We start from the raw sequence: 18,570 nt of genomic DNA on the forward strand, positions 1-18,570 counted from the left end.
AGAAATGAGGATGCACTGAACTCGATGTATGGATATCTAGAGAATGAAGATGTGACTGAAGTAACGAAGTAAACATATATGCGAATATAAAGAAAACAATATACACTTAGAAGTGACAAGATATGTAGTAGATGTACATATGAAGAAACGGAGGGTAGATAAGACAACGTAGAAGCTTGCTAAAGTAGAAAATATCACGCAAGTAAAGCAGCCATGTTGGAAAATGTTGAGAAAATGGATGTCGGCATCGTAGTGAGAAGTCGAGAGGAGACAGACCAAGGCTGCAGAGCTGACAGGCACTGGAATACAGATATGTGCAAGAGCAAAGGGTATATGGATGGCTCAGAATCAAGGATGCCGCAGCAAGAAGCTAGTGCAAGGTACGAAAGGAGTCGAAGAAGATAAGCCATGTATGTAGGATATATTTTTCTTAGATTAAGTAAAGGAGTAAATAATTGTGAGTGCCAAGTATTGTTCAATCAAAGATGCAGAAAGCATATGCAGGATGGAGCAACCAAGTCTACAGAGGCCGAGGAGAGTAATAGCACCCAATATAATTGAATCTAATAGCACTAAATAGAAGGACAGAACAGACAAAATCATGGTCTCCTCACACATGATTCAGGACTGGAAAACAAAGCCTATTCATAAAGCTCCAGAAAAAGATAGCAATGTACCTTCACTCCCTTTAATGTTCCTAGGAAGAGAACAGTCAGCAAGGTCAACTACAGAGAAGAAGCCTCCACTTAGGGCCTAACTGATGAGAAATGGTTGGCTAATTAGCTAATGGGGGCAGCTGTCTGACATTGTTCCCTTGCACCTGGGTTTCATTGCTTACGTGCTGCTAACGAGTCGTATGTCCAAGGTTGGAAGAGAGTGCCAACCAATCATGAGGGTCTATGTAATGGTGCACCATACATTGTTGCAGACGCCTATTCGCTGCTGCTATTCTGCTATTATCAGTATTTTATGTAATTAGAGGTTGTTCAAAACGTGCCTACCAGATAAGAGGCATCTAATGATGATACTAACACTCATATAAACTATAGGTATATATGTTTCCCTTAATCAATCCCTCCACCCAGTAGGTTTTTACTGTTAGCCACGTAGGATCATGTCATAGCTGATGTATGCCGAGGTATAAAACCTTCTGTGTACCTAAAATGCATTGAGAGTGTGTGAGCTACAATCTGTTTGTTCGCCAGGTTTCTCTACTTTATTGAATATATAATAAAGTAGTATTTTGCCATATTCCTTGAGGCTGTCCGGTTATTTGGGCCCGAGATCATTTATTGTGGTAATCCCATTCGGCACTTGGAACACTCCATGTGCTACTGCACGAGAAATTGCAGGAGAGGAGTTGTCGTGATTCCAACAGAAAGACCGATGACCATGCGCGAAAAGCAGCACAGAGCCAAGCATATTGGAATAAGCAAGAAAACCCAGTCCCCAACCGGGCCACAAATTGTTCCTGCATTACAAAGTTCCCCTCCGGGTACAGATTATATATTAACCAAATTCCCAGTGTCTGCCACTGCAACGCAATGGTTTCATCACACACAGGTTGTAAAGTCGCAATCCTCCAGGCCGAGAGACCCTGTTCATAAAGGCATCCAATTTTCATCTTACACAGCAACCTATGCCAGGCATGAACTATAAAAGTCACCGGATCAAAACGACACCTGTCCTGAACTTGGAGTGACACACGACTTCCCTGTAGAAAGTAGGAGGGGTGAACCGATGTTCATTCGATCCTCACATGTGGGGAAGCACATAGCTCCCGGCATCCAATACGCAGCAGAGTGCACCTGGGGAGCCAAATAGTACAGCTCTACACCAGGGGCTGAAAGATCACCTCTATCATAAGAAGATTTATCTTTAATAGGTTGAAAACTCCGGTGTGGAGTTTCACCATTACTTCAAAAGGCACTGCATCAGGATAACATCTGGTTGCACCCCATATTTACTGAAAATACAACCAATGCTTTTGTACCCAAGTCCAATGAAGGTTTGAATGGGGAGAAAAAACATTTGCATGACCCGGGACACAACTTTCTCCTCCTGCACTAATCTTCACCAGCCTGGCTAAAAAGCTTGGAAAGGACCATGCCACTTCTTTAGAAGGCTTACAGCAGATACTCAACGGCGGACAAGGTTATAGGGGTATCTGGTCATTGCATCAAAAGCAATACCATCAAATGTCTTTCCATCTAAAAAATTGCATTAAAAAAAAGCATTGAATGCATGTTTTTTAAAGGTAAAGGGTTTAGTTTAATGTTAATGGGGTTTAAAAGGTAAAAAACGGGGTTGGGGGAACCCCTCCATTAAAAAAAAAGAAAATAATGCATTAGATGCAATTTTTTTCGATGCATTTTTTCGATGGAATGGTCTGTCGAGGAAGCGTACAAAAATGTCGACCTGAGAATTGCGACGGCCGAAAAGGCCAACTTTTTTTTTTAAACCCCCTTAGTCCACATATATATGTGGGGGGTATGGGATATTATAGTGATATGGGGGGCCGCGGGGGGTCTCCCTCCCGCATATCTATGTGGTGCAAAGAGGGTTTAATTTTAAAAAAAAGTCAGCATTTTCGGCCGTCGCATTTAGGTGTGGTCTCAGTGATCACATAGATCCGTCTGTCGATGGTAATAATTCGATGCACTGACCATAAACCGTTATAGGCTATCAAAATTGACATCAATAAAAAAGGCCCTCGTTGGCATGATTTGATGCAGTTGTTCTTGCCAACCATCACCAAACCTAAAATGTCTTCCTGTCTTGAAAGTTTGTGGAATATTTAGTATTCACCCAACTAGTAAAATCTTTGAAAGAGTATGGCTTTGTCAATGTCTCGTAGTCTGTCTTCGGGGATGGTTATGGCCCTGGGCCAGGCCTGATCTACGTGACAGGTGATTTTGCTAATGACAATCGCCTGAAGGTTGTATTTCATGCCTTGTCATGTAAAATCTGCCAGCGGCTTTTGACATCTGGTAGATTATAAGCCCACCTTCAGGTCCTGGAAAGATTTGGGGGATCTGATGATGAGTAGATCTCTACTTTACTCCAGGGCAGGACCCAAATAGGGAGCATGCGCTCTTCTGTCTAGTTGGTGGATTTTGTCGCTTATGAGGTGCCAGAGTGCTCAGTCCTGTCACCAGAATTTTCAATATATATGCCAGGCTGCTAATGACATCATCAGTAGCATCATCAGTCGTCAGTATGATGATGCCATACAGAGGTAGAACTATTTCCAATGCAGCCACAAGACAGCACTGGAATCCTTCACAATCTGCCGGACCGAAGTGGTACATTATGAAGAGTAATTCATATGTGGACCTCTCGGTCTCTTTGCCCAGATAGACACAGCTTCACCACAATGGTGACATCCAACAAGTCAGTAACACATTTCTGGGGTGGGTGCCGGTGCTCTTGTTCAGTGCAGAATTCCCTGGCATTTCAGTGCTGGACCATCCTTAAGGGCGAGACCAGACTGGCATGCAAATGGATATTCATCCTAGGATAAGGCACATTGCGCTAAAGTGTGATTGCAGACCCTCCCGAGAGAGAACCTTCCCTCAGAAAAGGCTATTCAAGCCGTATTCATCTTCAGTAGAGGGGTGATCACGTCTTTGCCCGCTTTCTGACCTCTCAGTTGTAGCTAAGGTCCTCAAGAGAGCGGGGATAAAATAATGCAGCGATCCCTATGGAAATATCAAGAAATGTCTGTTGTTCGTAGTTGGGATTTCATCCAACACAAGGGGTCAGATTGTGTATTGATGCTGAGTAGAGAGTCAAACTGACTCAGCTGCACTAGTAACTTGTCTTTGACAACATAGACCATGACGTCCTATTGGAACATCTACGACTAGTGCCAGGAATGACATACGATGTGTCATAGGACCAGCAGTTTAAACCTGGCAGGTCACACTTTTTTAAGTCACCTCCTGTGGCCTAAAGCATGGTGTATGATATAGTTTCTCCTTTGTCATTTAACCTCCACCTATGCCAACTCACCCATATGATCATCCTCGCTCAGCTCCATTTCCACCTCTATGGCACTGATGCCCAGCTAGATACTTCTGTCGGGGTAACCAAGAGAAAGGCACCATCACAGTAATTCTTGATGTCGCCTTTTCTTTGGAGTCAAAGATGAAAGGATCATGCTAGCTTCTATGTACCTGCTATAGTCAAGACATTAGGTCTTTGGTTCAGGCAATGTTTTTTAAGGCATGATCAAATGTGTAGCTACACAAGTTGAGGTCTGTGGGTGTTTGTGTGCAATGTGCTTTGAGAGTGTGGTTTTTAATAAGCATGGGCACTCGTGCGTGCTGAGGGGCCACCTGTTCCAATATGGAGGCATTGTGGAGTTGTACCCAAAAGATCTCAGTTTAAGCTTTCCACAGGATGTCAGTATATTGAGCCTTTGCCGAAATAGCTGCATGGCGGGTCTTACCAAAATGGCCATTTGGTGCTTTTTTTCAAAGACTGGTCCTTGATAACTATCTAATAAGCCTTTATTATGATGCCCATCTAGAGTACCTTTAGACAAAACTGACAGCTGGCGGGCTGTGTGATACGCCGTCTAGTGGAAGTAGGAGAAATATGGTACATGCGATCTACTAAAATCAGGTTGAGAATTTTGCCAATCGGCCACATGATGTACCAATTGGAAATGAGAAGTGAACTGATAATATCAGGCCTCATGGCAGGGATGCTGTGTTGGAGAGTGGCATTGATAAAAATTAACAAATCACATCCATCTTCAAGCATGTTGTTTCAATTATCTCCGGTATCTGTTTCTTATGAACGTTTTTTATCGATAAAGTCTCTCTATTGCATCACATGTTTTCTTCCAGTTGCATATATCACTGATTAGACTTCCTTCTCCCTCCAATTTTATCCTACACAGAATTTTTACTCCAATTCTCAGAATGTAGCAGTAACTTTTTGCACTCAATGTCGTTCTCATTCACTGCACCGGTAGTCACCCCGGTTTGCCCTGTCCTGGACTGTAACCCTCTGCCTGGTTGCTTGCTGAATCAAACCTCCCTTCCCCTCCAGCCTAACTGCATACTGTCATTTCTTGTTTTCTTCATTTATGCATCTGCTTTTAACTCGCACATTGCTCACTTTCTGCTGCCTTTTAGCGGCTTACTTAAAAGTCGAATTTAGGTGTGCTTTATATCTGTGCACTCTCCAGTTTGTGCTGCATTTTAGTGCTTTTTGGGAATTCGAATTTAGACATGCTTGTATTTTATGCATTGACTCTTCCATTGCATACCACCTTCTAGTGTGCTTGCCTGGCTGCTAGGCCACTTGGTGAGTTCCGATGCACTGTGCATCTTCCCCGTTTCTCTCTCTCCCTCTCCTCTGCTACCCCCATGGCACCCTCTATTGCCCTTATCTATTCCAACTGCTATTCTATCACCTAACCTACCTCTCTCACGAGGTCTGAAAGACAAAAGCTGAAAAAAGCTCTCCTGGACTCTAACCCAGGCCTGCCTCTTGCTGACAACTACGTCAATGCTACTTCCAGGCAGACTCTTTTCTGTCCCTTCTCCTGACTCATGGACCCCCATCTGGTGTTCAGTCTTCCCTTTATCCTCCTCAACCATTAATGGTGGCACTAGGTGGGAAGTACTCCTAGCATACTTCTCATCCTCTATGTATATTATTAATATCTATCACAATGGCACTATCATGGGACAAGGTTTTCAACCTACTCGTCTCCTTCTCGACCGGCATCTGCCCTCTCTCATAAATGTCCTCCCTTCTCCTGCCCTCCTTCTTCTCCCCCATCTTTCCACCATCACCGACGAGAGTTTCACGCCCCTATAGCTCCCCTTGGAAAGCCTTCAAAAGTGGTAACCAGCTTCACTTAGCTTCTCGGATTTTGAATTTGTGCCTTTTGATATCCACGTTCAGATACCTCCCATGTTCAATTGTGCAAAGCAGGTGATCAACGAGGGGGCATTTCAGGAGCACATTCAGATCCTTAGACTTGATGCGCTTTGGAATTCATGAGAAGCGGAGGCAGCACCTGCACTGTTTGGAGCAGGCACAGAGGGATGCGAATTGCATGAGAGGAACATTCTTAACCCATCAGTACATTTGTTAAAGTCAGACCGCAATGGAGTGAACTGCTGTGGTGCGCTTGCATCTCTAGCCCTCAAAGAGGGATAGTAATGCTTTTTTGGTCCATTTAACAATACAAGTCCCTTAAAGACCTGTCACAGTGAAATGCAGTTCCAGCATTCATATAGGTGTTACTGCTAGTGGCATGTAATACTATAGTGGCAAGCTTGCATGTACACCACCGCATCATTTGTGCTGGCACTCAGCCCCTGAGAAATACACCTACCACCTTTGTGAATACAGTGACCCACCTTTTCTTAGAATCACACAAGCAGAAAAAAGATTATCCTCTGCAGTTTTTTTTTACTAGCGTGATTATTTGCTAAATGAACCCAAAGTGCCAGATTCTCAAAAATAAACGCAAATGAAAAACACCCAGAGGATATACTTTTGTCATTTGCACTCATAGCGGAAATGCACAAGTCACCTTATTCTCAAAGGTGACCTGTGTATTTCAGGGGGCTGATTAGCAGCACAAAGATGTACTGGCCAGCCCCCTTAATACATTTGTGTTGGGTGTGCGCTCCGGACACTAATGTATTAGAGGCTTGTGCTGGGAGTGTTTATCACAGTGGCATGCCCTTAAAGGCCCTCTCACTGTGAAATATAAGCAAACAACATAATTTCTATCCTTTTCTGAAGGATAGAACTGCAAGTGGGAGAGAAATGAACCTTTCATGCATTACGTTTTCCCCTGAGAATGGAAGGGTCATTGGTTTCTGTGCATTTCAGGGCACATCCTGTCAGGTACAATTTCACTTACTGCTATTTTACCTCTCTATTTGTGGACCCCCTAAACTTGTTGCTTTTGTTTCAGACTCTTGTCCTGACTTTCTGCCAGTGGAGCACAGCCTTCAGCTGCACTCCACTAGGCTTTCGCTCATCGTTATGGGGAAACTGACTTGTCCTTCAGGCAGTCAATACTGAGAAACTTTGTTTCTCTTAGTCTTATGACTTTGTTGCCATTATTGGCAACTGAATTTCAATGCGCAAAGTTCATTACTTTACCACGCACTAGGATCCTTACGTTTCCGGGCCATAGTCATCCCTCAAGGATTCTTTGGAACTGGACAATGTGTCTAGTAGTAGACTGGTGGTAACAGAAGCTTTTTCATGTGTTTTTTCATTTCTTTACCGAGCCATACCGTGCTTACAGTGGCCGTGCCACAAGTTCTTTTGTTTTCTCCTTTGGCCGTTTTGTCCGTTGGGCTTCCTCCTGGCCTTTGTAACCCGGGGAGCCCTTATTTGGGCATGCATCCACCCGCAAAAGCCAGCGCTTTTTGTGGGCTAATGCATGTCACGTGTGTAGGTACCCAGGAAGTGGGCTGGGACTGTCTGCTCCCAATCCATACTACTGATATCTCTGGATGCCTGGTGTGCACGAGAGCATTAGAGCCGCATTGGTCCCTGATTGGACCACTGCTGGTGTGCATGAGTGGGGCAGATCTCTTCATTGGCTAGCTGGGTGCGAGCACTCACTGGACCTTGGGATATGAGGAAGGGGCCTGAGTGCAGAAACGCAGGTCAACAATAGGTCAGAATTGACCTATAGACAGAGATAAGTATCCAGGGAAGTGAAGCAGATCCAAGGTCTGACTGGAACCGCGCAGAGAAGGTTTGGCACCCTGAGCCCGCTGTTGTCCCAGTAGAGGCCTACTTTGCGATCGATCTCTGAAAATCTGCAAAGGTGCTTCAGCCCCTTGGAGTGGTGGGACCAATTACTCTCGACGCCTCCTTGTTGCCCTGCAATGAGCCTTCTCTGAAGTGTCTCTGGGCCCACCAGTGGACTGACCAGCTTGTACTTTAGCAACAATGCTGGAGCGTTATTTCATTGTGTTCGGCTCAAGCTTTGGGGAAATCCTAGATCGCACTGCAAAGCATCTTGCCAAATTTTGTTGTCCCAGCTGCTTTGGGCCATGAGAGAGAAGCGTGCATCAGACCGCGAGACTTGGGTGCCCCTATGTCACTGTGCAACAATGATGGTCATTGCTGGCAACTTTCCCACCTTTCTTCCAGTGTCCTGACACGAGCTGCATCAGTGCGTTCTTTGTCTTGCATTTGTGACGAGAGATTGAGCTCCAGTTGTAAACCAGATCTGCATCTGCACCTGCAGCGCATGTGCACTTTGAAGCTTAACCAAGGAGGGAATTTCGTACTCCAGCGACCATCTCCAAGCCTGACAAGTTTGGACCCTGAGTAGGTTAAGGGTGATGAGTAATCATACCACTTACCGGTGGCCCCTAGATCATCCAACCCGTTTTTACACAGAAAGGATCCCTTGTGGTCCTTGCCTTGACTTGGGTGGCTCCTGCTTCCTAAAGCCATCGAAGGTTGGGGACAGCTTTGTTCTCTGCAGCATACTCTCCTCTGACTCTCGGAATCGAATTTCCACACTCCAGAATCTTCCCTCTAACATTTCCTTCTAATAAAATATTGTACTTTGTAGCTTTACGCATCACCGAGCGCTTTTACGCATGAGCACGACACTGCGCACAAGGCTCCAATCTTCGTAGGACTGGACTTACTAAGTTAGGTTTATCCACCTCTGGAGTTGGCCAATGCATTAAAGTTTGTTTGCTTTCCCTCCTGACAGGTTTTGACAGGATACCACACTTTTCTGCATTGACCGAAAAGTGACTGTACATATATTTTACATAGTGCGTGTTTAAGTAGTGGTATTACTGTGTGTGCCATTTTCACCTCTGTTTGTTCTGGGCCTAATAAATTGTGTATTTCTGATATACTACTGTCTAAGGGTAATTTTTGTCGTCCTACTGTGTGTGCTCATTCAAGTCCTCAGATCACCCCCACTAGTCCTGAGAGTTAGCCTTGACTGCTCTCCAAGCTACCTTGAATTGGCCTGGTTAACTTTGCAGCAGTGTTCCCTGTTTCATTAATAAGGGTGGCCTCCTAAACAACTGTTCACCAAAGCAGAGGTTAGAAATCCATTCTAACACATCCCATTTGTGAAGTGGGAATGCACGTTGAAATGCACAAAAACACCACGCTATTTGCAGAAATGTGAAAAGTACGCGAAAAGGGCATCTGAATGTGAACATCTAAGGTGCGAACATTCCGATGCCTTTTGTGGATTTGGGTCTACCTCTTTTGGTGTACATAGTGGGCTAGATTGTCAAAAATGGCACAAATGAAATGAGAGTAGAGAATGAGCTTGTTTCATTTCCGCTACTTTCTGAAATGCTCTAGCCACCTTATTCTCAAAGGGGACGCAAGCATTTCAGGATGAGCTGCTTAATATCTCAAAGATGCCCTGCCAACCCCCATTGCATACTTTAGTGTCAGGAGCACACTCCCGACGGTAATGTGTAACAGGCTCCCAGCAACCATGTGGTATTTCACCGGGAGAGGCCATCTTGGTGAAATGACAACAAGAAATATTTGCATTCCCGTTTGTGAGATGGAATGGAAATGGTAGTGTGACAGCCAGGGTTTAAACCACGGCTTCCAAACTTCAAAAACAAATCATGATAGGGTCAGAAAAGAGCCTTTCATGATTAGTGCCTCCGCTTGCGTTTCAAAAAGGCACAAAACGATGACGCTCATTATTGGGCTTTTTAACAGCACATTGCATTTGCATATTTGAGAAGTGCTTTAAAATGCCCAGAAACACCCCCCTACTTGTACAAAGGGATAAAAAAGGACATCCCTATGAGCAGTGCCCTTTGTGAATTGGGCAGCTACTTTTTTTGACGCAACTTGCGCACACAAACTATTTGAGAATTTGGCCCACTGAAAAGCTGGACAGCTGGCAGCCACCAGGATGAGTGTCGGCAGTGCTTTATGACCACTGTTCTTGCCATGGTAGATGGAGCATGCAAGCTTGTATCACCCCGCTTCAGCGCTCATGGATCCTTGCTTGGAGAAGGTGCAGGAGAAGAGGACAGTGACCAGGAATGGTGGGAACTAAGCAGGATGGTACAAGATGGGCAGGGGAGGAAGATCTTGGAAAGAGGCATGGGGAGCAAAATGGGAGAATACAACACAATATTTGCACCAGTCCTAGTCTCACTCTGCCCCCATCTTCCCATGTGAATGCTGACCTTACCTTCAGAAGAGCTTGTAGCCAAGGAGCCCGGAGCAAGCTGTAGAGCACCCCAACACCATTCACGTCCCGGTCGTAGAAGAGGGTCAGCTCTTCCAGCACCAGGGAAAGAATTTTTGAGAGACCTGGAATCGAAAGACACCGAAAAGGAATGCATGAGTGATGCCACACCTTGAACCCACACTGCCATTTTACTAGAACATCTGTAGTTGTCCATTGCCACCAACAAAGGGCAGGCATGGTTAACTTCAATTCTTCAATATTGTCCTTAACATGTGCAGCTTAGTTCCAGTTTTGCATTGGGCTTCTATATCCGAGTGTGCACTCGATGCCACTAAATATCTCCATCAAATTTAACCGAATCAAACTGTCAAACTAATTCATTAATGTTCTACTCCCACCTTGCCTAACACAACCTTTTCCTGGGCCCTTCTGGGCTGTTTCACCATGTGATCTCACTGCTATTCCCTTAGGTCCCATTTCTTCCTGTTTCAGAACTCCACACTCAACCACCTCCGCCAAGCTTCAAGACTCCCTTGCTTACTCACAAGGGTTCGGCCCATTGGTCTCATGGCCCTTTGCCAACCTGTCCACACTGAAACCAGGCGTGTTCTTTCCTTGTAAAAACCTTTCCCCTTTATAAACGCAACTTCCCAGTTAAAAGAAACATCCTAGGTGCAGTGGTCGTTGCCCCACTTTGTCCCCGTGTTTCTCCAAGCTGACAGTGAACTCCTTTACCAAATATATATCTGCTCCAGCGAAAGACAAATGCACCTTCACTGCTTAAACATTCCTGTGATTTTAAGCATTCATTCACCTTCCTGGGCACTGTCCCAAATGGCTGCTGTGGAGATGCCCAGGCCAAACAGCTAATACACATTAACCTTGTCAGTACTTCTCATCAAGCTGACACTAACATGATATGCAAGCAATGTAGCTTCATAATTGTGGGACCCCAGTAGCCACCACACCTTAATTAGTCATGGCTTATACTGCACTGGCAGTAGAGTAGGCCCAAAGGTCACATATGCATTCCTGACAGCGGCTGGTACACAAAGTTCCAGCAGGAAGAGGTGACTTTTGAATCATTTGCACCCCTGGCTCACACTATGACTGTTTATTCTCGTCAGCTCGATGGCACATTAAATTGTAAAAATGAGCCATGTCTCGTGATGGCATTTTGGCTACTGGGGTCACACAATTTTACAGTAACAATGGGATGAAGGGGCGGGGGGCTAGTGAATTTAATGTAAAGCATGCCGGCATGGTTCTGTGACAATCTAATCTCTCCTTACAATGTCATTAAAAAGGAGAAAGAAATAAGCTTTGCGAGGCTAGAATTTTGAGCAAGCTCTCAAATATGAATAGACCTAATTCGGGAGGTAACCTATAGTGCTATTCAAGTCAGAGTCCATCAAAAACATTGAGCTAAAACTAAGTGCCTCTTTGACAAGCGGGAAACTGCAGCATTACAAATAATTGGGTGATGGCAAGGGGAGACTGCCTGTAAGGACCGGCTTGGTGTGCGCAGCATGCCGCGACCTGATACGGCAGCCACTGGAGAATGCCGTGGCACTTTGGCCAGCAGAGGCAGTCTGGGAGTGGATCTCCCACGATTACACACGGTGACCCTGCGGCCAGTCTTTTGAAGCCACTACACTATGTGCATCACGTAGACTGACGGAGGATGGCTGCTGAAGCCCTGCTCTTCAGTATTTGAAGGGTTTAACAGGATGCAGTAGTTCTTCTCAACATGGGAAACTTTTGTTCTAGTGAGGAACCCATTTGTACTGTTTCTGCATGTCTTTCGAGCTTGGCCTCCCTAAACGACCCACCTCCTGACTATCCCTTGGATCTGGTTGCCTGCTTGCCCGTTTTACGGTGTACCAATGCAGGCTACTCCGTCCCTGAGATCCCAATATATTTTTGGAGCTTCTGAGTAGGTGTTTCTGGATTTTGGATATGTCACCATCTGTTTGGATATATGTACTTTTTGTCTGCTTACTTGTTTTTGGAACCTACTGCCACCCCCCTGAACTGTTTGATGGTTCTAGCACTCCGGATGTTGCTTACCTCTGATTGTCCCACCTAATTGCATCCTCATGCCACCTGGGAAGGGTCTACGTCACCCTGTTTTGGACTGCAGACTCCAAGGTAACTGTTACCCCATCAACATTATCATGTTTCTTCCTCTAAATTACCAGCTAGAGGAAAAGCCCCTTGGTAGTGAACCCTGTTTTTTTAACTCAATATTTCTGCACCTAAGTATTAGGTTCTTGAGAGGCAGTTTATTGGCCAGAAATTCCTCCCTCCAGGAACCTCTATTGTGGGGTCAATTTGCTGTCTTCGATCAAGCTTAGCCGAGGCTCGACACTTCCCTACAGGGAACTCCAGAGATTTCCCTGTAGGCCTCTACTCTATGGCTGCCCTGGTTTTCTGCTCCTCTTACCCCTACTCTCTCAAAACATGCACCCCTCCCTTCCATCTCTCAGCATCCCCCACACCCTTTTGAAGTAAACCATTTGTTTTAAAGTGTCCAATGTGTTATTCCTCACTCTTAATCAATATTATATATCAGTTTTTGAAATGTCAAAGTAGAATTCCAACCATATAGTGGTAAATATGCTTTACAATTCACTATTTGGGCCTGTGTTTTCCAGATGTTATTGTGGGAGAACCATCCATGCTTAGAGAGGTTGGGGTTGCTCACACTATTTAACATAGGGCCATTAAAAAAAATATTTCTGGGGCCACAATTGGTTCCCAAGCCACTCCTGATGGCACAATATTCCAATGAATCCTAGACAGAGCATCTTATGTGGCCAAGGAATGGGGACAATATTACCAAACTGAGAAGCCAAAAGAGGAGAACAGTGTATAATCCTGTTTAAGGGAAGTCTCAATAGAACTGCATTTGAAGCATGAAGGTCCCTGTGGCAGGGATTGACTAATGCCATTTGAACATGGGCCGGGAGGATAGCTCAGGGGCATTGCGTTTCTCTTGGAAGAAAGACAATGCAGACCAATACATCCCTGATGCCACTTTCAAGTGCTAGGAGGGAACAGGAATGATGGTTTATGCGAAGTTGTAAACATCACTGTGTTGTATCGTGTTGATTCTTGCATAGTAGGTGAGACATGAAAGTTGAGTGGGGAAATAGCAGCGAGGGAACTGGGCTGCACCTTTTGTTAGGTTGTTTGTCTTGTTCGAGAGTGTGAATCATCTCTTTAAGTGCTGCCCTTAAACGAAGGGTAAATAATGTGTACACAAAATACGCTGACTTCCTTTAAAGTATTTTCTAAATGTGATTCAATAGGAATGATGTAACCCATCCAAATTAAAGTTAGTATAGATGCAAAGCATTAATTTGTCAATACATGTTTCCTGCCTTCGTCCATTCAGACTTTATCCCCAGTCCAGCCTTAAAGAGACAGGTTAGAATGGACCATTTTGCAGAATCAAGCCCTGATAAAGTGCTAAAAGATGAAACATGTGTTGAAAACATAATGCTTGACCCGGTAATGCTTGACCTATCCATCTAAACTACCTTTAATTTGAATTGAATAATACATATTTCCCAGAAAATCACTTTTGTAAATTACTTTGAAGGAAGTCAGAGCATTTTGTGTAGACATTGTTTAAAAACATCGTAGCACTTTTTCCCATGCAGTTTAAGGCTCCAGCGACAGCCTAAACAGCCTAAACAACATTAAAAAAACTGACAGGTATCTACACAAGGGATGAAGATGAAAACAAAAGAGAGAGATTGAGGTGACGCTGAAAAAATGATAAGCATAAGGGGATACTTAGGAAGGAAAACATTTTGTGAAATTGAACACTTTTTGGTTAAAGCAGAGATTGTTCCGTTTGAAAAAGATAGATATCTATTACTTCCAGGGAACATCGTGACTTTAGGCAATTCACTCTCTTCTTCAAGAAACCTTTTCCCAACACCCTTTAGGCCAAACTCCCAGCCATAACCTGAAGAGTAAAAGCTCCAAGAAAACCCTTTTCAGTTCTAGTTTTCCTTCATGTAGAACTGATCTTCCATATGGAATAATGGAGAAATACTCTCCAAGTACTTTGCATCAGGAACCATCAATGAACTTCTATTCCCACAACCACATATGTACTGAGATGAGGAGGATGAAGGAATTGATGCACAGCAACAGGAGTGTCAAGCTCGATGAGCGTGCTAGTTGTTTGGTGAAAGCACCTGTGCGTGGGACTTTTGTAACCGAACTATGAGAGAAAGCTCAGGCGAAGACGTGGAATCTCCATTTAAAGCAGACAGAATCTGGAGGCACTAGCCGGTGCGCGGAAGCTGTAGGCATGAGCTGCTGTGGTGGAGCAACGGAGCTCTCCAGCAGAGAAGGAAAGTAACGTGGTGCAAGTAGGGCATGCCGTGGAGATGCCAGGAACCATGAGAGGATTCCTGGGCATCCAGCAGCTGGAAGAAGCAGCGTTATCCTTACCGTGAGCTGAAGGGAAGCTGGCGTGCAGGAGCAGAGCTGCAATAGAAGCCAGAGGGAGGTTGTAGCCGCCCAGAGTGGGAAGCAAGTGGCAAAGGCACGCTGCGTAAGGGCAAGCAAGACCAAAGACGCTACACAGAGCCAATGAGTCAGCCCGAGCAGAGTGGGGCCTCTGGGGCATTTCGGCCCCAAAGAGAATTCAAATATTATGAAATTACAGAAAGCGAAATAATAATAAGATTGTTTTTTTATCGCAAGGAGAGAGTGACAACCCAAACCTCAATAAGAAATTAGTGCACGGAATGCAAATCTGGGGAAAGCTTGAAAAGAACAGTGAAACAAGTAGATATACCAAGTTAAGAAAGATATATGCTGCTTGGATTTAAAGAGGAACTATGATATATGAGAAGTCCTGGCAGGAGAGTACACCAGGCAGTTGTGAGTGCAAGAGAAGTCCTGACAGGGGAGTGTACCAGGCAGTTGGAAATGCATAAAGGGTCCTAGCAAGGGAGTATACCAAGCACATTGCAAAAATACAAGGAGTGTCAAGCAGAAGCAGTGTTTGTTAAATCAATAAGGAGTTGTGCTAAAGAAGGAATTTGTGTTAAAGAAGAACTTTACAAGGCTGCATAGCTTTTCACCTGACAGGATTTGTTGTGGCCCAAGAAAGACACAAAGAACTGTTAGACCAAGAGACATTTGTGATAAAAGTGAAGAATCCAGTGGAAGGGAATCCCCCTCTGGGACAAAGGTCTTGTCCATTTTGGAGAACATTTAGTTTGGAGCTGTTCTATTTTTTGCAAACAACAGTTTAAAGACATTTCCCTTCTCACTTTATTATTTTGTTTTTAGTGTGATGGTCAGGATAAAAATGTTTGACACAAGGATGGCGTTTGATTTCTGACATCCTGACAAAGACAGATCCTTCATTTTTGGTTTTAGGTAGGGAAACTCCTGTAGGAGCAGGGTCAGTGAGGCATTTCCCGTTTAAGTTAATGAAAGTATTTAACAAGCAACAAGACAACTTTGTGTCCGCCTTTCATTTCTGACCCCTCACAACCCCCAAACCAATCCACACTGTCTCAGACCCCAAGACCTCGCAGTCAGCTTCTACGCTCATTGGTGCTCGGCTCTCTTTAAGGGTGTGTTACTGTTTAGTGACAATGTTCAATTTTGAAAACGCAATTGGAAAATGTGGACAGAAGCAAAAAATGCATGAAGGAATTCTGTCGAACAAACTGTAGTTGTTCAAAAATTCCCTTTTTTAACTTAATAGGGTTTGGAAGATTATGTAACACGCCACCTGGCTTTGTGTTTGGTTCATAGAATGTTGTGTGCTCTGGCTTTTTTTAAATTTCAATATTGTTCTTATAAAGATGTGAATTGAGAAAAATACCCACCTTTTGTGCAAGGCTTCTTATTGCACATTATAAACCCCTCTGCAACCCAGCTCACACTACAGGGATTGCCTTAGACCGAGCGTGATCTGCAGGTCGCAGGTTCGAATCCCGGCAAGGCCAACTCAGCCTTTCATCCTTCCGAGGTCGATAAATGAGTACCAATTTCGGTTGGGAGAGAGTGTATGTAAATATGTGCTCTGTAAAGTGCTTTGGATTAAGGCGCTATATAAATAACACATCATTATCATTATTAAAGCGCTCTACAACCCAACAACCCACAAACCCTCACCGCCCACCAGCCCACTTCTCCCTTCAACACCATGAACACCATGCCCCAGAAAAACAACTGCACTTTCAGCAAATTTGTGAAAGGTGGTACAGATACACACCTGGGAATGGTGCGTGCCCCAAAATAAGTGAAATAAACATGCTGATGTGCTGGAAAAAAGTGTTATGGCCCATACATTGTATATCTTGAGGGGTCTCCAAGTGGGTTACTCATGTGAAAAATCCACTCCATATTTTCTGAATATCCACTCCAAATATTTTTGAAGGAGTGAATGGGAATGAGAGTTGTTTACGTACTCGTCGTCCACGTAACCTTATGTTGTTTCACTTGAGGACCAGAAAGTGAGTGGCCTCAGTTCTCCCGATTTCCACAATGGTTGGCCTAGAAGTGCTTGATCACTTTAGTGCAAAACAATGTCTACGTACCCAGGGAACGCTGGCCAGGTGGCTCCATCGCCTCCTCTTCTCTGCTACCAAGCAGCCCTCCTCATCTCTCCAAAGGAACCATTCACTCAAACTATGTTCAGGCAATTGTTTTTTTAAATCTGAAAAACATAATGTGCAAATGAAACAAAATTGCCATAAAATACTGAGCAGCTCTTAATGTGTATGTGCAAATATATATATATATATATATATATATATATATTTATTAGGCAATAAAGTTGTAATATCTAACAGAAATGAAGAACAAAGATGCTCAGAATATAAAATATAGATGGCGGAATCACTAGGTTGGGAGTGAAAGGGTCATCTATTGATGAGAATATGATATGTGGTGGAAGGCTAGCATAATGGGATCTAGACCAGGGACAATCACTAAGGAACATACATAAATAAGATGTACATTGGAGGCCTAATGGGGGAATCTACCTAGGTAAGGTTTACATATTTACATTTGTGTATGAAATTATCATGAGCGGCAGCTTGGGGAGAACTTAGCAGCGGTATTGAAACTGTGGGGCGCGACCCCCCGTAGGGGCTGCGGTGTCATGTCCAGGGGGTTGCGCACTCAGAGTCTGGAAAAAATGTAAAACAACTTTTTTAAATATTTGTTTTAGTCCTTCATTTCTTTGAAGGATTAAACGATTAATTAATGTGTATAAATTGGTGCATTTTAACACTTCAGATTAACTACTGCGTATGATCAGACTTTTTGCTTAAGTAGAAGGACAATCTTGTGTCCCTGCGAGGCTCACTGGAAGGGGCTGTCAGCAGTGCACTATGCACGGAAGTTTACAATACCCCAGGAAAGGGGGCACTGGTGTCCATCCTACACCCCCACGCCCCAGAAAAGGTGCAATGTAAGAGGTTCCGCAGACAGCATAGGGCATCATTGGTAGTGCCCATTGGAATGAAGGGTTTGAAGTGTGAGGGGAGCAATTCCTTGTGTCTTGTAGTGCGGTGTAATTGCCAGTGTGAGTGCTTGAGTGCTAGAATCACAGAGCACTCCAGTGTCTATAAAGGGAATGAGGGAGGGTGGTGCTGTTGCCATCATCATTATAACCGTGAATACTAAGTGCTTTGACAGACATCTAAATGGTACCTCTTTTGTTATGGGCCCGGAGACATCAGCTCTCAGAGGCTGGTGGGACAGCATCCGAGCGTTGGTTCTCATAAGGATAAGGGGATGTGGGCCAGCACCAAGTTCCAGAGGTTGAGTCTCCTGGCTGTCGGAGTGTTAGTTTCTTAGGGGTCCAGCCTGCAGCACTTCTTAGTTACATATGATCCATATAAAGTCTTCCCAGTAAAGGTGTTTTAGGGTTATCCAAGAAACGCCCGCACTGGTATAGTCAATGCCCAATTGCATTACACACTTAAGAAAAGGCTGGGATTTAGGCTATATTTACTCCTGTAATGACATTGGACAGGAGCAAGGATCCTTGTTTTAGGTGTTGAGCCTAGTATATAAGAATCCTCATGTTTATCACATTAGTGTACCACTTCCTAGTGCATATAGGGAGATGGCTCCTGTGTTCCGTATTTGTGCCCGCATTGCATACATTCAGTACTGTCCCACTCTATCCGGATGCTCAGTCAGAAGCCTTGGGTAATGACCTAAATTTAGCATTCCCAGAGGCCAATCATCAGCAATGTGCTCTGTGTCCCCGCATACGCGCAGCTCACTCTCCATTCTCCCACACTTGCACCAGAGCACGGTCTAGTCTGCCGCTGTGGCCTCAATGGGGCTCCAGACCCAGAGGCGTTACT

At 44.4% G+C, this 18,570-nt stretch overlaps 1 protein-coding gene across 20 annotated transcripts in view; it reads right to left on the reverse strand.

Moving 5' to 3' along the window:
• The window catches only part of MPP4 (MAGUK p55 scaffold protein 4), a 233,797-nt gene that overhangs the window by 180,711 nt on the left and 34,516 nt on the right, over positions 1-18,570 (reverse strand). For 18 of the 20 annotated variants that reach the window (XM_069615485.1, XM_069615497.1, XM_069615487.1 and 15 more), the window contains 2 exons: positions 16,786-16,904; positions 10,202-10,323 (listed from right to left, as the gene is read on the reverse strand). In XM_069615485.1, the coding sequence (XP_069471586.1) occupies positions 10,202-10,323; positions 16,786-16,813 (150 nt within the window). In that variant the 5' untranslated portion in view covers positions 16,814-16,904. Of the gene's footprint in view, positions 1-10,201; positions 10,324-16,785; positions 16,905-17,255; positions 17,379-18,570 lie in introns of all 20 variants that reach the window. The other 2 variants (XM_069615484.1, XM_069615479.1) reach the window with 1 other exon arrangement.

This window comes from Ambystoma mexicanum, chromosome 9 (assembly GCF_040938575.1).
Source record: "Ambystoma mexicanum isolate Mex_15411 chromosome 9, UKY_AmexF1_1, whole genome shotgun sequence".
In the NCBI taxonomy this organism is placed as follows: domain Eukaryota; kingdom Metazoa; phylum Chordata; class Amphibia; order Caudata; family Ambystomatidae; genus Ambystoma; species Ambystoma mexicanum.